This window comes from Equus caballus, chromosome 23 (assembly GCF_041296265.1).
Source record: "Equus caballus isolate H_3958 breed thoroughbred chromosome 23, TB-T2T, whole genome shotgun sequence".
Classification (NCBI taxonomy): domain Eukaryota; kingdom Metazoa; phylum Chordata; class Mammalia; order Perissodactyla; family Equidae; genus Equus; species Equus caballus.
In genome coordinates, this window is record NC_091706.1 from 68,065,878 (window position 1) to 68,089,868 (window position 23,991).

The 23,991-nt window shown below is 59.0% G+C and overlaps 1 protein-coding gene and 1 long non-coding RNA gene across 27 annotated transcripts in view; one reads left to right on the plus strand and one right to left on the minus strand.

Moving 5' to 3' along the window:
- The window catches only part of WNK2 (WNK lysine deficient protein kinase 2), a 116,061-nt gene extending 104,357 nt beyond the window's left edge, over window positions 1–11,704 (minus strand). For all 26 annotated transcript variants that reach the window (XR_011431148.1, XM_070248172.1, XM_070248170.1 and 23 more), the window contains exons 1-2: window positions 11,563–11,704; window positions 10,391–11,055 (exon numbers count right to left, since the gene is read on the minus strand). Coding sequence is in view for 25 of the 26 variants with exons in the window: in XM_070248172.1 (XP_070104273.1) it covers window positions 10,391–11,053 (663 nt within the window). In the remaining variant the exon portion in view is untranslated. The remainder of the gene's footprint in view (window positions 1–10,390; window positions 11,056–11,562) is intronic.
- Window positions 11,705–12,243: 539 nt separating this feature from the next.
- LOC138920280 (uncharacterized) lies at window positions 12,244–13,797 on the plus strand. Its single transcript, XR_011431150.1, has 3 exons — window positions 12,244–12,370; window positions 13,139–13,258; window positions 13,508–13,797. It is a non-coding gene; the product is annotated as an uncharacterized lncRNA (long non-coding RNA).
- The last annotated feature ends 10,194 nt before the right edge of the window (window positions 13,798–23,991 follow it).

Genomic DNA, 23,991 nt, shown 5'->3' on the forward strand with positions numbered 1-23,991 from the left:
CTGGCAGCCCCTCTCAGTGGCCCAGTTCAGGTCCCAGCTCTGCCACTAAGTGCCCATCAGGAGGACCATCGTGACCAGATTTGTCTTTCCAAAAGCTGGGATGATTCTGGAAGGATCATCCCTGCCCTGGACGCTGAGGCCACGGGTCAGAGGTCATAGGGGCAGCAGGGTGACCCCTCACAGGGTCCCTTCTTCATCACCTGACAGCGGACTCGCCTCAGCCAAGAGACCCTGGTCCGCAGGCCCACAGGGGAGAGGCTGACCCACGTCTGTGATCCGCACCAGAGACCCAGGCTGAGCGGCTCCTGCGGGGACGCCTGGGCGTGGCCTCCGCAGGAGAAAAGCAATGCAGCGAAAGATTCAAAATAATGATAAAAAAGGCCTAGGGACTGTTCTAGATTAAAACCAACAGGACAACCAGATGCATCGCACGACCCTTGACTGGATCCTGGATCCAAACAGGAAAACTATAACGAGCACCACTGGGAGGCATGGGCCGCGGCAGACGTGTGGCTGTCGGCATCCACGTCAGATCCCAGTGTGACACGGGGCTGTGGCTTTGTGGGAAAAGGTCCTCGCTCCTGCTGGAGGCCCGTGCTGCAGATTCCAGGCCGAGATGCAAATGGGCCAGAATAAGGGTACGCAGAGGGACAGAGAGAAAGCTAGCTCTATGGCTAAAGATTAACAGCCAGTAACTCCAGCTTCCCTAAGTTTTTCAAAATAAAAAGTTCGGGGGGATGAAAACTGGATTGCTGGCAGAGACAAAGATCCAATGAGGAAGGGAGGAGGGTCGGGCAGTGGGTGGAAGACAGGGGCTGGCAGGGAGGAGCGGTGACTCCTGGAGGCACCCGGAGTGGCATGGTGTGTGGCTTGTTCCTTTCAGGAGACAGGCCCAGGCAGAGGGCCACGTCACACATGGGCACCACCCAGACCTCGGAGAGATGAGGTAACCAAGACAGACATGGGCAGGCGCCCCCACCCACAGCCTGCCACCCCTCCCTACCAACCAAACCCACTGCACCCAGCCCCAGGGAGTAGATCATAACCCATGTGTGCCATCAAGCCTTTTGCAGACGCCCTTACATCTAGGGGAGACCACACAATCCCATTCTAACCAGAGAGACCAGAGGCTTACTAGTAAACATTTTGCTTTATAGATCAAAGTATGGACACCTAACTAACACCCACTACCCACCCACTTTCTTCCTGCCTTCAAATGTGGTTGTGATGCCTAGAGCTGTGGCAGCCTTTTTGCATCCATGAGGCAATGAGACTGGGGACAAATCCAATACAGCTGAGGAGAATAGAAGAGAAAGAGGGAAAGCAATATTGTTCCTGCCGGCACTACTGAGCTGCTTATGCCCTCGACTGACCACATCCAAGTTTCAGATTCTGGGGATGATCAAAGGTCTGCACACTGAGCCACACTCGGCTGACAGATAAAAATTTTCCCAGCTTATCCACTCCTGAGAAAGTACACACACAGAGCCCAAAAAGCAGGGGGCTTGGAGGGAAGAGTGGACAGGTCATTCCAGGGCAGCTTCCGGCCTGAGGCAGGTGGGGAGTCTCAAGGACAGGCCAGCTTTCCAGGCCTACCTCCAAACTCTGCCAACAGCACCACTGATGAATGGGACAGGAGCCCCACAGTATTTGTGACGGAGCTACTGTGGGAACACCCGCACCTCTACTGACAGTCGGCCAACACGCCACTCCCCAGAGCCCGTCCTGGTCCCACGAGATGCTGAGAAAACGAAAGAGGAGGTGTAAGGCCTCCATGCTCCCTCGAGAGCATCTCAGCACAGTAGGCATTTTAAAGGCTCTGAGAAGTCTCGCAACATTACTGCCTGCTGAGCCAGCACTCCCCAAGCCTGTTCAGTGACACTCCCCTTTCCGTGGCAACCCTCTGAACACGTGGGAGATGACAATCCAGGGCAGAGAGTGGGCCGTGCCACCAGCCGCTGTCTCGCTACGTGAGCTCGGATAGGAGCCGCCTCCCCTGGGCCACCTCCTCATCTGTGAAAACAGATCCCGGAACCTCTGGAGGTGCTTCTGGACCCGATGAGCTCACACGTGGTCCGGAAGCCTGAGAAAGTCCTGGCCATGCCAGAGCTTCCTCCCTGCCCTCCCCACCCACACCCTGCCGAGGCCGCCCCCAGAGGCCAGCCAGGGCCACCAGGACTTGGGGGCACCCAGCCCCCCTCCGCCCCGTGGGCTCCCCTGCCCTGTGACGAGGCAGGGCTCATGTCACAACATCTTTCATTTCTGGAGCTGCAGGGGAGAGACCTGGCTCCTGAACAGTCTGGGAAGCACAGCCAGCTCGAGGGGCAGGGGCGTGAGGGCACCGCCTGCCCAGACCCCCCCGGCACCTGCAAGAAGACCACTCGGGACCAAGGCCCCTGGAAGCAGAGGTTCAGGGAGCCCACGACCCGGGGCCGCCTCTCTGTGGCCCAGGAGGCTCTGTCCAGCCCTCAGCCTCCCCCCAACCCCCATCCTCCCCACTCCCCACCCTACCCCCAACCCCAGAGCATGGATGAACAGAACTTTCTGGAAAAGCCCTCTGTGAGGATCAGAACAGCAGGCACAAAGGCCAGAACGAACCCTGAACCACGGCCGCTCCTCGAAAACCAACAGTGTTGCCCAGGACAGATGAATGGATAAAGGAAATGTCGTGTATATAGACACAATGGAACGCTACTCAGCCATAAAAAAAAGACAAAATCGTGCCATTTGCAACAACCTGGACGGACCTTGAGGGCATAACGCTAAGTGAAATAAGTCAGACAGAGAAAGACAATTACCATATGACTCCACTCATTAAGTGCAAGACAAACACACACACAGCTAAGAAGGAAGACTGGTGGTGAGCAGGCAGGAAGGGGCGGGGGCGACGGGGTGAAGGGGCACAGGAGCACCTGGTGGATGGCAACCAGACTCCTGGTGCTGAACACGATGGAGTCTACACAGAAGTTGAAATATAATGTACACGTGAAACTTACACAATGTTATACACCAATGTGACCTGAATAAGATAATTTAGGAAAGTAAAATAAAAGGATTTACATATATTTCAAATATATGGAAATAGAAAATAAAGATTGCTAAAGTGAATGTTCTAAGAAAAGAGAGGGAAAGGAAATCTGTTTTTTATTAAAGTATTAAGCCTCATTAAAAAAAAACCAACATGTTAAAAAAACACTGGAAACAAATAAAAAGATAGATTGTAAAAGCTGTGACACTCTGTGATTGCAGTTGTGTTTATTAAAGAGATACATGTGTGTGAACAAGAACTTGAAGGTAATATGCAAAAATAGTAAGTAGTTGTATTCACTTGGATTATGGGTGATTTGGTTTTCATTTCTGCAAACTTCTTCATGGTAGCTATTACACTGGGGTTTTAATTGATAGACTATGTTTTTGAGAAGTTCTAGGTTCACTGAAGGATGGAGCAGAAGGTGCAGAGTTCCCATGCGCCCTCCACCCCTCACCACACAGGCTCTCCTGTCAGTAACACGTTGCCTGGTGTGGCACGTTTGTTACAACTGATGAGCCAATGCTGATACATTGTTATTAACTAAAATCCATAGTTAACATAAGGGTTCAATCTTACTGTGCTATGGGTTTGGACAAATATATAACACGTATCCACCATTATACCAGCATACAGAATATTTTCACTGCCCTAAAAATCCTCTCTGCTCCACCTAGTCACCCCCACCTGCAAACCCAGGCAACCACTGATCCTTTTACTGGCTCCATAGTTTTGCCTTTTCCAGAATGTCACAGAGTTGGAATCCTACAGTATGCAGCCTTTTCAAATTGGCTTCTTTCACTTTGTGATATGCAGTGAAGGCTCCTCCATGTCTTTTCATGACTTCACAGCTTATATCTTTTTAGTACTGAATAATATTCTCTTGTAGGATGCACCACACATTATTTATCCTTTCACCTACTGAAGGGCGTCTTGTTTGCTTCCAAGTTTCAGCAATTATGAAAGACGCTGCTGTAAACATCCGTGTGCAGGTTCTTCTGTGGACGTAAGTTTTCGCCTCCTGTGAGTAAACACCAAGGAGCACGACTGCTGGATCACAGGGTAAGACTATGTTTAATTTTGTAAGAAGCTGCCAAACTGTCTTCCAAACTGGCTGGATCGTTTTGCATTCTCGTCTTTTCATTCTTTTACAGCGTCTTTGCAGGAAAGAAGTTTTTTCACTTTAAAGAAGTTCAATTTATAAAGTTTTTCTTTGTAGATCAGGCCTCTGGTCTTGTATCTAAAAAGTCATCCCCAAACCCAAGGGCATCTAGCTCTTCTCCCATGTTATCTTCTAGGAGGTTATAATCTTCATTTTACATTTAGGGCTGTGACCCATTTTGAGTTAATTTTTATGAAGGGTGTAAAATCTGTGTCCAGATTAATTTTTTTGCAGGTGGATGCCCAGTCGTTCCAGCACCATTTGTGGAAAGGACCACCTTGCTCCCCTGTGTTGCCTCTGTTCCTGTGTCAAAGGTCTGCCGACTATGGGAGTCTATCTCTGAGGTCTCTAATCTGCTCCGTTGATCTGTTTGTCTATTCTTTCACCAACTCCACGCTGTCTGGATCTCTTTTCTTTCATTCTTTTCCAAAAAACTTCACATATATTTATACAAAGCTGACATAAATTAGAGGTGGTCATCAAGCATATCAGAAAATCCTTAGAACTCGATCCTCCAAGGAACAGAACCGGATTTGAAAACTACTTGAGACAAGAAAACCTGCAGCTCACCCTCAGGCTGCCCACCTCAGCCAGGCCCAACACCCTCCTGCCAGGGGCCTCTCCACCTAAAACACAGCCCTGGACGCTCCGTGCTCAGAGACAGACGCTCGCCCTTCCAGCTACCGTTCACACCCTTTCCTTACCCGCAGCTGGGAGACAAGGCAGTAGCAGCCAGGTGCTCCAGGAGCCAGGCGAGCACAGGCCCTCAGCCCACGAGCACCTGGAGCCCTGCTCCACCCCAGGACCCAACTCCTGCCTGCAGCCAGGCCTCCGTGCCCCTCTGGGCTCAGCTTGTTCTCCGCTTCTTAAAACCCTTTACTTTAGGGAAGCAAGCACGGGTGAGAAGAGGCTTCACACCAAGTACCCACTCCAGGATCAGGGCAAACGCACTCCTCATAGGCCCCGTAGCCCCCTAAGGGTTGGCTGACAGTATCCCCACTGCACAAGCAGGTAAACCAAGGCTCACGAAGGCAGGTGCCCTCCACATGGCCTCCCCGCTGGGGCTGGGGCCCAGGTGCTCCTGGGTGTGTGTGCAGGGCAGGGTGCCCCTTCCCACCACCGCCGGCAGACCCCAGCACCCCCCTCGCCACTCAGCCAGCAGACCGCAAAAGGAGAACCAGGCGCACGGCCCAAACTTCTGCAGGACTGGGTCAAGTTCTCCTCCATCAAACAGCAACCTGGAGCTCTGTGTCGTCACCCTGGGCGCCATCCAGCTCCGGGCTGAAGCCAGCCCAAGCCACAGACCCCAAGACACACCTATGACCACGCAGGAGGCTGTGAGTCCCAGCACTCTACGAGGTGAGTGGCAGGCACAGGGCCAGCCCGGCCAGCCCAGAACCACAGGACAGCCTCTCTCCACACCCGCCTCCTGCAGGCTCCTCCGTGAGGACCTGGCGCTCCCGCTGGGACGTGGCCTGACCTGCTCACCGTGGTACCGCCGGCTGGGACTGGGGCTCAACAGACGCCAGCTGAGGCAATGGCCCACAGCAGCCTGTGCTGTTGAGTCCCGGGCATGAACCCGGTGTACAGAGTCTCCTGGACATCTGCACCCTCTCCTCCTCTTAGCAATTCTTCTCACGCCACCATGCTCAAGCTAACAGCCTGCCAGCAAAGCTCACCCATGGCAGATTAAGTCCCCAGCCCACCTGGAAGTGGCATGGGAGTGAGGAGCTGCCCACTAGCCCTCCCGAGAGTTAGACGGTGTGGGGGTCTTCGCTCTGGGGCCCAGGTCACTGGGCAATTCGGGGCTGAATCAGGCTCAGCCGGGTGCCCCATGCACCAGGGCCACTGAGGACACCCGAGAGCGGCATGTTTGGCGGCAGGAGCGCCTGCTTCCAACAGGGAACGAGCCGTGATGCCCGATGTGCCCACGACAGTGACCTGCAGCCCAGGCTGTTCGTCCATTATCACTGATCACACTAGCCTGGCCGACACCACGCAGGGGAAGGGGCCAGGTCTCTGGGAGCTGGGCACCCGCATGGCTGCATTGACCGGGGGGGGCAGGAAAGCCCATCTCTCCAGGCTTCTCCAGCAGCTGGTGACAACCTCTCTCACCCACCAAACCAGAACTGTGGCCTGTGTGACCTGTGAAACATCTCACTCGAGAAAGCAAGCACGGTGTCGGCATCCAGCCGATTCCAAATTACAGCTCTCCTGACAAAATAAGCTCTTAGGAGATTAAAATAATAAAAATAAGGCAGCAGGCTGACCGCCAGTCAAGCGGAGTGGAGCCCTCCCCCAGCGTCCTGCTGCAGTGAGTGAGCACTAGTCCTTCTGCAAGGCCCATCCTGTCGGCCAGGCTGCTGGCGGCTCCTCTGAAAGCAGACGACGCCCGTGGCCGAGCCTCCCCACGAGGCCATCTGGGGGACCTCTCAACCCTGGCCTGACGCTGCCTGGCACCTCAGGGTACATGTCTGGCGCGTCTGTGAAATGCCATGGTGTGCCTGCACAGTCAGGTGTACAAGCTCAGCTCAGGTGGTGCGCCCACAGCCACGGGAGAGGGTCCCAGGCCACATCGACAGCAGACAGAACCTAGCCGTCCTTTGAGGCCAGTGAGGGGACCAGCGTGGTTGGCATAGCCACACACGGCAAGCCCCCACAGGCGTCATCGCCTCCTGGAGCACAGGCCGATGAACAGAGGTCTGGCTGGGAAGGACAAGTTGGGAACACACAGCGCTCACATGGCCGCACAAAGGGGACACTGGCAGGTGACACAGTCATTGCAAGCCCCTCTCTGGCCTCCAGGCCAGGCCACCACCACCTAGGGGAGCCCAGCCCCCTCCGGGCAGCACAGAGCCACAGCAGGATGGCTCCAGGGTGGAACTGTCCTGGCTGGTGGGGCTCAGCCCCCGGCATACCTCCACAGGACCTCCCAGCCCTGCAGGTGCCTGGACAGAGGATCAAGGACTGACCCCTCCATGAGGCAGAACGACCCCCACACCGGGCGTGGCCCTGATGCCAGCACCGGAAACGTGGGCTCCGAGTGGGATCCCCCAGGAGCCAGCGCCCAGCCCCCCAACCACTGCTCCCAGCAGCCTTCTGTGGGGAGGAGGCGGCACAGAGGGCCTGAGACCCCATCTCCCCTGAAGGCAGGGGGACTGACGGGAGGGGCTGAGCAGCAAGGCCCTCTCCAAGCCCCAGAGGAAAACAGGGGTACGCAGGAGGTCCAGGAAAGGCCACAGACCGCCTCCAGCCAGGCTTCCGGACACCGGCTGCCTTTGCTCTACTCACGACCCACGCCAGCTCAGAGGTGGCAACAGGTAAAAGGTGCCCTCAGCGGCCCTGGATGGCGTCAGTGGCCCAGACCTGCCCCCAGGGCAGCCCAGAGTGGCAAGGAGCCTCCGCTACCCCAGCACCGTCTCCCAGGACGGTCCGAGCAGGACCAGAGCTGGCCAACGACAGCCTCAGGGCCGCAGGAATGTGAGCTGGGCGAGGGCAGTGGCCAGGGTGCGTGTGTACTTCCTCTGTTGCTACTGTAACATGTTCTGGGGCCAGGAATAAATGTTCATCCAAAAGAAACAAGACAGAGAACTAATGCTTTAAAATGGCTTCTCCCCAAAAGGCCGCCAGTGGAGGTCTGGAGGATTTGGGAGGGGACACGCCTCACTCCCTTCTCGGTGAGACGAACGCAGAGCTCTCTCCGCACGGCCCTCTCAACACTAAATTATGAAGGAAATGAGAAGTCACAGGATCTCTCCGCCTCCAAGTCAGACTTAATAGGTGCAGAGACGCGGCCCTTCCTCCCCTTGGCGCAGAACCCTGGAAGAGGCGAGCGGGCAATGGCATCTCAGTTCTGGGGAGGCCGGCAGGTGCCACGCCCCCCAGTGTCCCGACGGGGTAGAAAGAAACAGTCTTTGGAGGGTCAGTTTCCAGGGCATTCCACAGCTACGGCTGAGGCGCTTCTGGGGGGTGGGCAAGGGAGCCTGAAGGCAGAAGGCAGGAGGAATCCTGCAACTCTCCCCGTGATAAAGGAGAACCGCCCTCCCCCGGAATCCTGGGGGTCAGCTGGGGGAGGAGCTCCTCCCCAGGCACAAAGCCAACATGCACCTGCCACCACCACCCCCCACCCCCAGCACAGTGGTCCAAGAGGCTAGACCAGCGCCCTGCCCTCCACGCTCATCTCCTCTCCATCGTGGACGGCCACACCAGGCCATCAGCCTCCACCCATGATGCTGCGACACCCCCTCTGCCATCTACGTCCTCGCCGGTGACCTTGGGGGTCCTCAACAACAGAACCAGAGGAATGACAGCCTCCTGGATGGTGAGGAGGAGGCTGGACACACAGCAGGTTCTGGGCTGCTGTCCCAAGCTGGTCCAGGCCCCCTCCCATGTAAACCCCTCTCAGATCCCCCAGCAGAAGGCAGCTGACCCCAAATTCTGCACATGGACCTGATGCAACGTTAGCAGTGCCCTCCTGTTGAGGGAGGCAGGGGGACAGCTTCCCCACTGGCTTGGAGCCCCCAATAATTCCTGTCCAAGGAAAGTCAACAGACAGTTGGGAAGCCCCCATCTCTGGCCTCCCCACTCCTACCCAGAGTCCAGGATAAAAGGCCCCTGGACAGCGGCTAGACTCCAGCCTTGTGCTGCTCTGCCCAGAGACCCGAGGCAGGCCCACTCGCCTCGCCTTAAAGGGAATGGGACCGAACGACCTCCTCCAAGGGCCACACGTGCCTGCAACGCCTCCACCGGCTCAGCGGGGCTCCGCTGCTGAGTCTAACTCAAAGCCGGCCTGCTGCAGCGCCCGCTCCCATCCTCCACCCTGCACAGGCATTCCATGGTGCAGCGACAGTGCTCAGAGCACCACGCCGGGTCACTTGGCAAGAGCAAGAAGGTGAGGAGGGAAGGCGCACGACCACGCTCTGCAGTCAGGAACCCTCTCTCCTCGGGTCTTCCCTTCCGGCATACTCTCTCCTCTGTGCGTCTCACACAGCAGTGAGGCCCAGCACACCACAGGGCCCCCGGACCACAGGCCACCAAGGCCACCCCTTAGCAGGGCCCAGAACCTGCAGCCATGAGGGAGGGCATTCTCCGTCCCTCCTGAGGGAATCCACAGGACCCACTGGCCCCACCACAAAAAGCCCACATTTCCATGGCAGAGCCAAAGGGCTGCGAGGAGGGGTGGCCTCTGCAGCTCTTTGTCTCAGGAGAAAGGCTGGGGACAGGTCGACACACACGGAATTAGCCCAGCTCACACATGCACACACGCAGGCTCACCACCCTGCAGGGGCCCAGAGAACAGAGCAACCGAACTCAGTTTCTGAGCCAAAAAAGCAGGCGCCCGCAGTGTGGCCTGGAAGTGAGGCCTGGAAGGCTCAGCTCCTTTACAGGGTGCTGGGGCAGCTTAAACCCGAGAGGCCGGCTCAGCCAGCTCTCCCACAGGCCAGCCCTGTGCCCAACAGCTGCCCCACCAAACGAGGGAGGCCCGTAAACACCCGCTGTGACAGGAGCTGCCCCGGCTTCCACACCGGCCCTGGGCAGCTCGGGTTACCGTTTATATAATCCTCCAGGGCTGGGACTGACACAGCCAACGTGAGGGCAAGGTTATGAAAAATGCATGGCCAGAGCCTTCCCACCAAAAAAAAAAAAAAGAAAATCCACATTTTGCATGACTTGGTTCTAAGACTTCTCACGCATCTACCCTGTGAATGGGGCCCTGGGAGTGCCCTGACAGCACTGCCAGGCAGGCCCACCTGGGCACATCAGGGCCAGGGAGCCTCTCAGGCACCCCAGTTGGGGCACCCACACCTTTAAAGACGCAAGGTGCTCATTTAGGAGCAGCTCAGAGTCCCCAAGCCGCCCTGCCACCATCTGGACACAGGGCCCTGCTGCCCCCAGGCTGCTGCTGCAAAGACACGGGGATCCAGACCACCGAAAACCAGCAGTCAAGGAGTGGGACTGACAGACGCGGGGACAAGTGCCCGCTCTCCACACCGTGCCACACTTAGAGCCACACCGGCCACTCCGAGAGGTCCGACCTCCATCACCGACCTGCGCCACGCAGACCGCCCGCACAGCCGGCCACCCACGCGAAGGGTGACACACACCGCCCCAGGGCTGCCTAGGGCCAGGCAGGGCCCACGCAGGAAGGAGGCCGCGCGCCAGGACGCCCACCGCCCACCTGGGGCCGGCGCGCCCCTCACCTGCAGCTCGCACCAGGCCACCTCCACCCAGGTCTCCGTGTCCAGCCCCTTGTAAACCGTCTTGAAGGAGCCGCGGCCCAGCTCGATGTCGAACTTGAGGAAGCGGCCGTCCAGGGAGGTGGCCACCGCCTTGAGGTCATCCTCGTCGTCCTCCTCCTCCTCGGGCTCGTCCCGGCGTGTGCGCCCGGACTCCGGCTTCGCCTCGGGCGTCCCTGCGTCCTCCTTCCTCGCGGCCGCGGCCTCCTCGTCCCGGGCGCCGCCGTCGGGCGCGGGCGCGGGGTCCGGGCCGGGGTCCTGCGCGCTCGCCGGCTCAGGGCCGGGGTCGGCGGGGGTTCCGGGCGGCGCGGCGGGCGCGGGGGCGGCAGAGGCTGCGGGGCGGGCACGGGCGCGCTCGGCGATGAGGCGGCGCGTCTTGCAGAGAAGCATCACCCGGCGCTGCAGCGGCTGGGGGGGCTGCGCGCCCGGCGCCTCTGCCGCCTCCAGGCCCGGCGGCTCCTCCTGGTCCGACTCCACCACGCTGCGCCGCAGGAAGCGCTGGGGCCCGGGCCGCGCCGCCCGCGCCCTCGGCCCGGTCGCTGGCTCCGCCATGCCCTCGGGCCCCGAGCCGCGCCCGGCCTCCATCAGCGCGCCGGGGGCGTCTCGGCGGCCGCCATCGCCGTCCATCTCTGCGGGCAAGGACACACAGGCCCGCGTGAGCGCCAGCCGCGGCGCACCTGCCCGGGCCGCGGGATGAGACAGCGCCGCCCCGGGGCCCGCACCCTGCCCGCCCCGGCCGCGGAGGGGTCTGCGGGGCTGTCCTTGGGGAGGGGGCTGCAGACTGGACCGGGGGACCGGGAGGCCCAGGATGGGAGGGAGGGACACTCGTGCCCTGCCCAGCGCAGGGAAAGGGGCCTGCTGGGCTGTCCCTGGGGGGCGCCACAGATGGGACCGGGTCGGGGTTGAGGGGAGAGGGCCGTGCCCTGCGCAGCCCTGGCCTCGGAGGGGGCTGCTGACTGTCCCTGCGGGTCCCGAGGAGGCTGCAGAGGGGACAGGGAGGCCGGGGGAGAGGGAGGCACCGGGCAGGCGGCGGCTCCACAAAGACGCGGCCCGGGGCACAAGAGGTGCGCGCGGGGAGGGGGCTGCAGTGGCGCGGCGCGCACACAAAGGCGGCGGGCGGGGGGCTCAGCACTCACAGGGCGAGCGGGCGCCGTCCATGCCCGCGGCCGGGAGGCCGGGGCGGGTGAGGCGGGCGAGGCCGCGCTCCGGGCCGGGGTCCGCGCTCGGGGTCGGGGTCCGCGCTCCGGCAGGATCGCTCTCGGGGCTGGACTGCTCTCGGGGCCGGGTCGCGCTCGTGGCCGGGTCGCGGCGCTGCTCCCTCGAGCCGGCCCGCTGCGGGGCCGCGCTCCCGCGTGCTGCTCCGGCTCCGCGCGGCTGCGCTTCGGCACCGGCTCCGGCCCTGCGCGCGGGGAGGGCGGGGCCTGGTCTGCCCGCCCCTGGCCGGCGCGGCGGGGCGGGGCCTGGCACGCCCACCTGGCCTCGGGCGCGCGCAGCCACCTGCGGGCCGGCTCGCAGCCCCGCCAACGCGCAGGCCCGCTGCGGTTGTCACGCTCCTGCTCCAGGCGGCACGCCTGCCCCCAAGGCCATTTCGAATAACCTACGGGGCTGCTGGCCGCGGAGGACCCCACGTGTTCCCAGAAGAGGCACAGACTCACCGCCTCACTGGGCCCAGCAGACGCACCGGACCTCGGAGCCCTGTGCCGGGGCAGAAGGGGCAAGCTGGAAGGGGAAGCCCGGAGGCCGGGTGTCCCCTCCCCCTCAGGAAGAAGCCGGACACGCCCCATCCCCCCCACGCCGCCCCATCCCCCACCCGCCCTGAGACTCCAGCCCCGGGCTAAGCCAGGTCGGGCGTTGGAGCGTCCTTTCCTCCTGCCTCTTCCCCGTGATCCGTCAGGACCTCACCACCAGCAGGGCGCCAACTGGGACTAGCAGGCCCATTTTGCAGTTAAGTGTAACCAGATCCCAAAGGCAGAGGATAGGGGTGTGGAGAGGCTCCAGAAACCCCTTGGCCCACCGTTTTCTTCCTCCCCCATCACTGTCAAAGGCCACTCCTCCCCCACCAGCCATCCCTGATCCCTCCTTCCCCCTTCCTCCTCTGGACTCCCAGAGACAAGCCCGGCTCGTGGGCATGGAGGTGGCATATGGCGAAGACTGCAGGGCTGGTGTCTGAGCCTGCTCCATGCGAGGCCCTGAGCTCCCACCTCTCCCCCAGCCCTCCACAAGTGGCCCTGTGCCCTGCAGTCCGAGGCCGGCTCCACATGAGGGAACAAAGGCACCGGGAGGCAGCTGGCCCAGGGGAGATGCCTACTGTTCTCGTGTCCGCCCCGGCCCCCTGGACTTTCACACATGAGGGGTGCTGTGGGCTCCAAGCCCCTGGCACAAATTAACCATGTGACATCAAACCATCACAATTAGAGGGAAGGCGTGCCAACTGACTGTTGCCCAGAGCAGCTCCAGAAGGCGCCCTGCGGGGCCCTGGTGGGGGGGCTGGTGCTGGCAGACAAACTCCTGAGGGCGCGGGCATCTCTTCCCGACTCCGCTCAGTGAAGCCCAGCAATGTGGGGAGACTTTGCACCTGGAAATGGGCAGACACCCCAGATCAGGACCTCTCCCCAGAGAGCCGTGGCTCTGCAGAGGGCAGGCACCAGCTGGGCAGCTGGCTCACGCCTGGTGGGTATATTCTCCAATCCTCACGTCCATCTTGTGGGACAGGCATCCAGCCCGGAGCCCAGATGGAGAAAAGACAACAGCGGACGCCGTTCTGCCAGAGGAGGAGACCCTGCGAGGCGGGGATCTGAGCCGGACCCCAGGATAGGGGCCTTCCAGGCTGAGGTAGGGGTTGACAAATAAAAATGGCAAGCAATAGGATATATTGGAGAATATGAGGAAGCCATTTGGTGTAAACCTAATTCGGCCTGACCTTGTTTTTCCAAAAGGGCCTGACTGAGGCCATTGAGCGTGCATTGTATATCTGCTTTAGAGATTTCCTATGGCAAGAACAAAGGCCCTTGAGATAAAGGTGCAACTTCCCTCCCCCTCCCGATGTTGGCATCTCCTTGAGGATTAAGCATCTTTCCTTAGGCTAGAAACTGATTGCTGCGCTCACCTGTGAGACAACAGACTTGCCTCCTGCTGCGCCCTCGGAGATAGCAGACCCACTACCTGCTGTGTCCATCAAGAGCTGTGCAGACAGGGCAATCTTGTGACTATTGTGGGAGGGACATTTCAATCATATGTGAAACGTCCTGTTTGGGGAGTATATAACCACTCTGTACACCTCACTTCTTTGGTGCCCTTTCTTCCTTCGGGAAGAAAGGCCCCGGGCCATGGTCCTCAGATTTCAGCTCAGAATAAACTCTCCCAAATTTTCATTTATAGATTGGTTATGGATTATTTTCGTCGACAGGGTGGATTGAGAATATTTCTGTCTTCCCTGTGGAGGCCAGGGACCCAGCCTTGCCCTGCCGACTGCTGACCCTGGGCAAGTCCCACTCTCACGGAGCCTCAGTGTCCCCCCAAAGGCTTGGCCATTCTGGTTCGTCTACCTGGAAAGGCTGCCAATTCCTCCAAGACTCGATCAGTGCAGGAGGGCACCCTGAGTCCCAAGCCCGTCCATGATGTATGTGCCCAGGCCTGTCTAAGGGAAACCAAGAAGGGAGGGAGAGCAGTGTGTTCCAGACAGACAGCCTTCTTCCTGCTCCCTGGGCCGTGCTGGCCACCTCAGCATCGTGCCTGCCTGGTGATGGAGGAGACAGCTGGCCATTCACATCTTTGCCTTTGGGCCACTGCCCACCCACGGCTGGCAGATGTGTAAAGTATGGCAGGAATATCCCCACACATCGCAGGAGCAGCCCAGGCCCTGGGGAAGTGATGGGAACCTGTCCTTGCCTGAGCAGGATGTGCTCTCTCAGCCCTTAGGGGTGGTTTCAGGCAGTCCTACTTACATGCCTCCTGTGACAGGGAGCTCACTCCCTCTGCTGACTCATGACCATTAGAGTCAACAGCTAAGTAGCTAGTAGATAGGTCGCAGTCCTCTTGCAAGGACCCTTGGGCTGGGCTCAGGAGCAGATCCTGGGATCCGGGAAGGGGGAGCCCAAGGCATCCTTGGAGAGATCTTGGGTGCCAGGGCCTTGCCAGGATCACTGTGTGCCCTTAGCCAGGTCACTTGACATCTCTGACCCTCCGTCACCCCAGCTCTGACAGGGAGAATAAGCAGTGCCCGTCTGCTCTGCTGGTTGTTTGAGGCTCGCACAAGCCAGCACTGAGGGACGCTCTGCAGACCGCATGCCCCAGGCTGGTGATGACACTTGTAGGGACCTGGAAATTGGCCACCCCAAGATATGTTTCTTTGGCATCAGGATTATTTGAGGCTGATTGCTTTTGATAAACTGGGACAGGGAAGGAGGCTCTGAGGAACGGAACTTGCCCTTCCTTAGGACACATTTACATTTGTAAGGTAAATCTCTATCTGTAAAGGTGCCTCCCTCTCTGTACCAGGAAGAAGAAAGGAGATGACCTTCTTTCTAGAAACTCTTAATCAATACCAAAGGCAAGGACTTAAATCTGCATTTTATTGTGCTTCTCTGGTAACCTCCTGTAACTGACTTCCCTTCTCCTCCCAACTTTGGCATTTCTTTAAGGATTAAGCATCTTTCCTTAGGCTAGGAACTGATTGCTGCGCTCACCTGTGACCACCCAGCTCCAGACAATAAACTTGCCTCCTGCCACGCCCTCCGAGATAGCAGACCCACTACCTGTGGTGTGCATCAAGCGCTGTTTGGGGGTATATAATCACTCTGTGCACCCCACTTCTTCGGCGCCCTTTCTTCCTTCGGGAAGAAAGACCCCAGGCCATGGTCCTCATAAAGCTTTGTTTAATTTTCTCTTGCTATTCTGTCTCATGTGAATTTAATTCGTTCTCCGGCCAGATGAACCCACATTTGGGAAGAGGAAATGTTTTCCTCCCCTGCACACTCTCTGCTGCCTGAGGCTTGGAGCAACCATCTCCTCAGCTGTCACTGTCGGCCGAGTGTCTGTGGTTGCCTCCAGTGTCACAGGTGAGTGCCTTGAGGCCCAATGCAGGCCTTTAGACTTTAAGTAGCTTGCTTGAGACCACAGACAGCGTGGGGCCAGTGCCCTCCACCCCCCACAGTTGTCACCGGGGTTCCCCAAGACTCCGGTGCCAGGAAGCCCCAAGTCCAAGCTGCCCTGGTGCCCAGTCTGGTCAGGCCAGCGGGCACCTGCAGGCACACACCTGCCCCGGGCAGACGCACTTCCAGGGGCAGGACCTAGCAGGTGACGGCACCATGTCATCAGTTTGCTCATCTGTGAGGTGGACATGATGGTCGGGACCAACAGTGTTGGCGCACAGTCAGTGTCAACAGATGCTTGAAGAGGGAGGGAGAGTCGGGGACAGGACCCAGCTCGGCTCACCAGTGGGACGGCCGGGCTCTGGCCTCTCCAGAAGAGAATCCGGTCAATAGGTCATTTTTGGGGTTTGTCTCCCTCTGAGTGGCTTGGGCAGCTGCGGCCGGTCTAGTGGTCAGATCCAGTGCAGCCAGGCCGCCTCCCCAAGCACCCCCACAGGACACAGCATGGGGAGGCAGCCCCTCACTGACAGCAGTGTGGGACCTGCCCCAGGGGCAGGTGAGACAGAAGGAGCCCCGGTCCTCTGGAGCTCGGGTCCCATGGTGGGGTCAGATGGGGGGACTGCTCCAGAGAGCAGAGCAGAGAGGCACGGGCGGTCCTGATGGAAGGGTGCCGGGGCAGGTGGATGGGATGGGGTTGTGTGGGCCTCCAAAGCTCGGGCTCCTAGGCCCGGGAGGCACGTGTGGCTGGGAGGGCCGGCGAATGATGGCCCCTGCTGCTCTGGCCTCTCGGGGGAGGCTCCCCACCCAGAGAGGCCCCAAAGTTCTACAACAGTGTTCTTCTTTTATAATTAAGGGGATGGTGTGACATTTCCTTTACTCCCAAATTTAAACACTTGTTCACTTTTTATAGCAGTTTCATCAGGATGTAATTCACATACCATAAAACTCACCCTTTTAAAGGGTAAATTCAGCAATTTTTCATATATTCACAGGGTTGTACGACCATCACCACTAACCCCAGAACACTTTCATCACCACAGAAAGAAACCCGTGCCCCTTAGCAGTCACTCCCCCCCTGCCTGGTTCAGCCCCAGTGTCCAGCAATCCCCCTTCTGTCTCTGAGGATCTGCCTGTTGAGGACTTTCCACATCAGTGGAATCACCCGACATAACGGCGCCTAGCAGCTGGGTTCTTTCACTCACCATGGTGTTTTCACTTCATCCACGTTGCAGCCTGTCCCAGTGCTTTGCTCCTTTTCATGGCCAAATAATATTCCACTGTACGGATATACATACTGATTTTTTAAGAGCATGTACTCATTACATAAAATGTGTAAGACAGAAAAAGTAGAAATAAAATTTTTTAAGTTGTCCACGTGTCGCTACCCAATTGTGACCCCTCAGTGCCCATGCGGCAGGCGTGAGTCTGTCCCTGTCAGCTGTCCATGCAGCCTACCAGGCTCCCATCACGCGAGCAAATTGCAACTCCAGCCTCTGCTCCTGTGCACAGAATCATTAGTTGCTTCACTCAGGCTCCCCCCAGATGCGAGGTCGCACGTCCTGTTTTGTTGGGTCCAGGGAACATGGCTTCAGCTCCCAGATGCCCTGGGACACGGGTGTTGGAAACCCACCCTACACCCTGCTGAAGCGGGCGGCCGCCAAGTCGGGAGTCGCATCAGTACCCCACTGAGGTACCCCTCCCCAACTGCACCACTCAGCTCCTGGCCCTGAGAATTATTTTTAATAAATACAAGTTTTAGAAATGGTTTATTTACATTTCCTGCAAAAGAGTCCAGGAGAAACAGCTGAAACCGTCAGTTGTCATTCCCGCCCGGTCGGCGGGCTGAGCGGTGGGGCCTGCAGACCCATCTCGGCAGCGAAGTGCTGGGTGGGCACCTCAGACACCTGCACACCCTCAAAGCCTGCGACCTCGGGGGAGTAAAGGTCAACCCGGGGCCTAGAGCCGTCGTTCATGGTGGCCGTCCTCACCGGTCACGGCCGCACTTGCTTCTCAGCCTCTTCTGGCCTCAAGAGAAGTGGATGGGGTGTGACCTCCGGTTGCTCAGGGAAGCCAGTGCCCCCCGCCCCCGAGGCCCTGGACACGGCCCTTTTAGTGTCTCAGAGCAGGACTCAAGCTGGTCTGAAACCAAAGGGCCAAGTGGCCCAGGCGCCTGCGTAGATCACAAAATATGGGGACGGCAGAAGAAGACACAGACCACTTCACGCATGTTTTCATCTCTCCTTAAAGCCCCAGAAATCTGACCCAGGGATCTCAAGAAACTGGGAGCCGTCAAAACAGGGGTGGGCGGCTGAGCTCAGTGGGTGGTGGGGCCCGAAGTGAGCGGAGCTGCTGAAGTTACAATACTGATGGAGACCGCCAGCACCGCGGTACGTGATGTGTGCCGAGCGCCACAACGCTCCGTCCACTGCCCACTGCTACCAGACAGAGGAGGCAGCGACAGGCCTGCCCAGCTCAGCACCCACGGGCAGGGCCTGGAGGTGGAGCCGGTCCCGCTCCCCCCTGCCCCACGCTGCCGCTCCCCCGCAGCCACTGCAGCCCAGCCGTCCTCAGGCCTCCTCTGCTCTGCCAGCTCTGCTGTCACGTGCCCGTGTCCCCAGCCCACCTCCGGCCCCACCCCGTGGGCTCTGGGCTGGGATTGACCTCTGCAGCCCCACCTCAGGCAGGCGTTGCTGGTGGAGCTGCTGTCAGGAGACCGGAAGAGGCTCCCGTCAGCTTCCGCCAGGCAGGGGCAGACGGCTTCCCTCAGGCTTCTTTCGGCCCCTGGAACCGGTCACCCTTCACCCCTCCCCTCCGGGGCCGAGCTCTGCCTGAGGTGGCTGCGCCCCCAGCACACACACACGTGGCTTCCTTCTGTCCCCAGCTTGTGCATGCGCTGCCACCTGGGTCCCTGGGCTCCCCTGTTTGGCTCTGGGCACCTAAGCCCCGGTATCGACCCCCGTCTGTTGCAAGTACCTACCACAGCTTCTCTTTGCTGAATGGACGCTCCGCCCGACCTCGGCCTCTGCTCTCTCCTCCGAGTAGAAACTCCTTTCTCTTGGGGGCTCTGTCTTAATGGACAGGCCGTGGAGTCAGGACCCTCCCTCAGTTCTAGCTTGCCCTCAGGCCCAGCCGCCTCCATCCACTGTCCTCTAGGGTGGCTGCCGCCTGGGGAGGCCTCAGTTCTGGGCTACGTTCTGCTCGCGGCCCTGACAACTCACGCCAGCCCTCACTGGCCGTGGGGCCACGTCTGTCTTGTGCTGCTGCCTCTGAGTGGACTCACTGGGCCAACAGGCACGGGCTTCCTGGAAGGTGATTTGTGGTTGGAATGAGAATCTGAGCAACCTTCACACCCGTAAGCCAACAATTCCCTTTTAGAGAATTTACACAAATGAGGTCACCAGTTGTGCAGAGTTGCTTTCAATAGCACGGTGAGTAACGCACGTGTCCAGCCATCGGGAAATGGTCCAGTAAACTGTGCTGTTCGCACGTAATCAAATACGATGAAGCCATTTAGATGCTCTTCATACAGTTTTATAATCACTTAGGAAGCAATGAGAGACAATTCCAAGTGACAGTGCTCAGGAGAAAAAGCCAGAAGGAAACGCACCAAAATTTTTGTGATGGCTGCTCTGCTTCTGTGCATTTCTCTGCACTTTGGACAAGAGGCAGCTCCCCTTCACGCCTGCCTGCATCTTTGGGAAAGGGGGTCCCAGCGAAGAGGCGCTGGGTCGGAGGAGGGGTCCGCCAAGAGCAGTGCGTGGCTGGAGACGTGGATCCAAGTCAAATCCCGGCACCACCCACTGGCCGTGACCTTCAACGTGAGCTCGTTTCTCTGAACGTCAGTTTCCAAGTTAGTCCCAGGTGGTGGAGGGACCTAGCTCCGGGCTGGGAGGGAGTCACTGATGGAATTCGCAGGCCCAGCAGCCCAGGAGGACTGAGATGTGGCGGCCGTGTGGGGCTCCGGCCATTTCCTGCCTTGGCGTCGTCTCCTCGCCGGTGGGACCTGCCCGTGGAGAGGGGAATGGCCCTGATCCAGGGGATCCGTCAGTCCCCATTTCCACAGGGGACTTGGACACTCGGGGGTCTTGGCCACAAGCTCAGGACCACAGAGCTGGTGGGAGGGGTGTGGGCCTGTGGCTCCTGTGGACGGAGCAGAGAGAGGGAGCGTGGGCAGCTTGGCGGCCACAGGTCTGGCATCCGCCTGATGGGCCTGGTGGGGGGTCCTCAGACCAGAGCCCACGGCACTGTCCAGGACAGGGCCTGACAGGTGGCTGAAGCAGGTTGTCCTGCCAACTGGGGTGGCTGACGCAGGCCCGGGGGTCATAGGGGTCTCTCCCACCAGAGTTTCCCTGGCACTCAGTGGGCCCCTGCAGCCCGGTGATGGCCCCGGGCCACACCACTCTCCGCACAATGTGGACGAGGCTTGTCCTCTGGCCGGGCACCCCACCTGCCCAACTTGGGATTTTTCAGCAGGCTCAGTGTGAATGGGGTGCCGGCCCCAGGAGTGCCTGCTCGTCCAGGCTGAAGAGGTGCCGGGTGACATAACGCACCATCAGACACCTGCTGGCCTACTGTGCGCAGACCCAGTGTGCACAGCAACATGGAGAGTGACCACATCGCACAGGGCACTGCCCGCTCAGGGCAGCAGGGGGGCCGCCCGATGGAGGGGAGGCCGGAGGAGGAAGATGAGAAGCGTCACTTCCTAAAGGACTCCGGGGGGATGCATTCTGAAACTTGGTCCTCCATGTGCACTGTCGATCCCTGTAACCCACAGTAATTACGTCCGTAAAGTCCCTGCGAACACTGGACCAGCGTGCACTGAACTGCTGCACCGGGGAAGACGCAGGGTGGGTGTGCACGGGCCCCAGTCACAGCGTCCCCGTCAACCAGCCAGCACACAACTGTCCATGTGTTTCTGGTCACTACATCTCACGCACGCGTGTTGATTCGCTTGGGCAACAGCACTGCGACTCATGCTGAGAGGCTAGTCCACACCTGCTCCCTCCGTGAGGCCCCCTTGCACTCGGGAGCAACAGACAGTGCAGCTGCACCACTCAGGGCCATTGAGACAGTAAAGCCACCAACAAAAAGCACAAAAAGCAAAAACGTGGTGTGAAGAGCCTGCCAGGGGGACGCTTGTTCACAGCCTGGGAGCTGGACCATGGCGGCTGGCTCCACTTTGTGCCCCTCAGCCGGGGATGTGCCCATCGGGCGACTTGGGGTTTTCATCGCTCTGCGCACGTACACAATGGCCTCGAGAGTGCGGCAACTGCCGGTTCTGGGGGCACAAATAAATTTTAGCAAGAAGGTAAGTTGGCAAATACAGAATCCTCGAATAATGAGCGTCGACTGTGTGTTATCTGTGTAAAAGATGAATTTAATTGTCTAAGACTCTGCCTAGCAAAAAGTACCATAAAGCAGAAGGACACAGGACACATTTCCTTAATTCATCCAGAGTTCCCAGAAATCAGTAAGTTAAGACCAACGATCCAACAGAAAAACAGACTAGTGATATAAATAGAAAATTAACGATGACAGAATACAAATGGCTCCTAAATATGAAAACAGTGAAACTTTGCTCATAGCAAGATAGTTGCCCCCAGGAGCTAAGGGGACCCTCCCAACGCCGCGCTCCAGGGTCAGCCCGGTGATGGAAAGGACGTGATGGGCACTGTGGCCGTGGGGACAATGGTTCGTGGTGGCGGCAGGCGGTGGCTCAGATGAACGACAGTCACACCTGCCCTCGAACGCCAAGACCCTGCCCAGGAGTTCACCTGAAGACACACGGAACATTACCCCTTCCTGAGCCAGGACAGACGTTTATCGTTGTCGCTTTCCTTTGCTTCTCTTCCTCTGGCAGAGGGTGTCATCCAGACCACTTCAGCGATGTGCACGGGAGCGCTTCACCCCACATCTCATCTCCTCTGACGTCTGCCCAGTGAGGCCCGCAGCTTTCAGCCTCTGAGACCTTCAGAGTGGTGGGTCAAATGGCTCAGGGATGGGTCCCCGCTGGGCTCCCTGGGGGAGGAATCAGCCTGTGGGTTCATAGCATGGGTCCCGGGTGCCGGGGAGGGTGGGTCCCAGGGCTGAGCTTGCTCATCCTTTCCCTGGAGGCCTGGGTGGGCTGTGCCCCATCTCCCCACCACCACCACCCAGGACTGGCAGATTGGGGACACCATGTGCAGTGTAGACACAGTGGGGCTGCCAGACACGGCACAGGGCATGTGCCCCCAGCACCCTGCTGGCACTGACCGTCATCCCTGGGCTGGTTGGTCCAGGCCGCATGCACACGTCCTGATTTAGGGTCCTGCGACCAGCCCATGAAGTGGGAATTGTGACTCTGCATTTGCAGATGGGAAAGCTGGGTGCTGGGACCCAAGCTCCCTCCCGAGGTCACACGGTGGGGCCTGGGGGGCAGATACAAACCAAGGCAGAGGCCGCCCGCCCGCCAGGTGATCCACTCCTGGGTCTGCTCTGGGCAGCAGCCCCAAAGCCCCTCTGCTGCCAAAGTGGGATTGGCACAGGCTTGTTCTTGTTTTTCTCAACTTTGATTTTGAAAAATTTAAAATTCACAAGGAAAGTTGTGAGATTTTGCCACATTTGCTTTTTATTCTCTCTTCTCCACGCACACCACACACCGGCCACGGCTGCCGCTGCGCCTCTGTCCCCTGTGCCCTTGCCCGTCCCCTGGGCTCGCCGCCTGGAGTGACCTGACAAGGCTGTAGGTCCCCTCCCCTGCTCGTAGACTCTGGGATCAGAAGTGGGGCTGCTTCTAATTCTGTTTCTGTCCTTCTAAGGGTGCACATCACCCAGGACACTTTCTTACAAGTGACAAAACTCTGGCTCAAACTGGCTTAAGCCAAAAAGGGAATTTATTGATTCACATAGCGGAAAATCTGGTGGGCAGCCACAGTTTTAGGTGTGGCTGGATCCAGGAGCTCCATTTCTTGTCTTTCAACTCTGCTTCCTTCTGTGGTGACTTCATGCACAGGCTGACGCTTCCTGGGGCACCACCCACAGCCCCAGGCAGCTCCAGGCTGAGGTTCCGGCTTCTCCCTCCACAGTCCCGTGAAAAGCCCTGGGACTGGATCTCTTTGGCTGACAGGCCACATGCCCATCCCTGAACCATCCCCGTGGACAGGGCTGGAATGCTCTGATGGGCCAGACCCGGGTCACGTGCCTCCCCTGGATCCCAAGAGCTGAGTATGAGAGGAGGGTTTCTCCAAAGTAAAGGCAAGCATGCCACCCACACCCTGACCTTGACCCTGGGGAAGCAGGCTTGGGTCCCCCTGCAGGTCTGTGCCCACTCCCAGGGGTCCCTCGTGGCCTCAGCTTGCTCATCTATTAAATGACTGCCTCCTCCATGCGAGGGGGATGGGAGGGTCCCGGACGACCTTTCTCACAGGAGGGGCTCCTTAACACTACCCGCCTCCCAGCTCAGCGCTCCCCACTCACCCGCCAAGGGAGGGGTCGCAGCCTCGTGGACCGCGGGCCACACGCCTGTCTTCGGGAAGGTTTTGTGTGAGCTGCACATCAGGGCGAAGCCATCCATCAACAAACGGCAGCCGCGACCCTTAGACGAGTGAACACTTGGTGGTCTTACACACAGAAGAGCCGTTTTGCGAGATAACTGGGCTCTGACACCAGAAGCATCCTCTGCTTTAAAGCAAGGCCTGCCGACCCCGGGCTCCACAGGCAAGGCAGGCCTTCCCACGGGGAGGGCTCCGCATCAGGGCGCAGGGGCGGCGGGCGGGAGCGTGTGGCGGCCGGCGCTCCGTGGGTCTGACGTGCCCCAGTCTGTGCCACTGAGGATGTGGGGCTGGGGGCCTGGGCCTGAAGCCGAGGGTCAGAGGTCAGCACAGACACCAGCGAGAGCAAAGCAGCCCTTTTCACAGGTGAAAAATCGAGGCCCGGAGAGGCAAGGGAGGTGCCGAGGGCAGGCCACGAGCAGACGCAGAGCCAGGGCTGCAGGCTCAACGGAGGCCTCCGCCCGGCCCGGGGAGCTTCCCGAGGACGCGGGCCTCCAGCGAGAGATCCGTGGGCCTGCGGGGGACTTACGGAGGAAAGGCCAGACCCCTGGAGTGGAGACATTCAGAAACAGGACTGAAGGGTGGGCACAGACCTGAGGAAAATGTTCGCAGCAGATATGAGAGGTGAGGGGTCATTGCAGAAATGCGAAGCTCACGTGAATCAATATGGGTTCAATATGGGTGGAAAAGGCCAAGTTCCCGAGGAACAAGCAAAGGATGAGCCTCATTTTCATAACAAGCCCAGAGCCGGGGGTGGGGGGAGTCTGAGGGGGGTGGGTGGTGGATGGCAAGGGGCCGCACAGCCTCCAGGAGAGCTGCTCGCAAAGTCTCCGACTTGTCCCCACTCCTGGAGCCAGTTTCAGAATCTACCCCAAGGACAGCAAGGATTCAGGCCAGAGCTGTTTGTCCCAGAATCTCTAAAGATCCCGAAAGATTGGAAAACGAT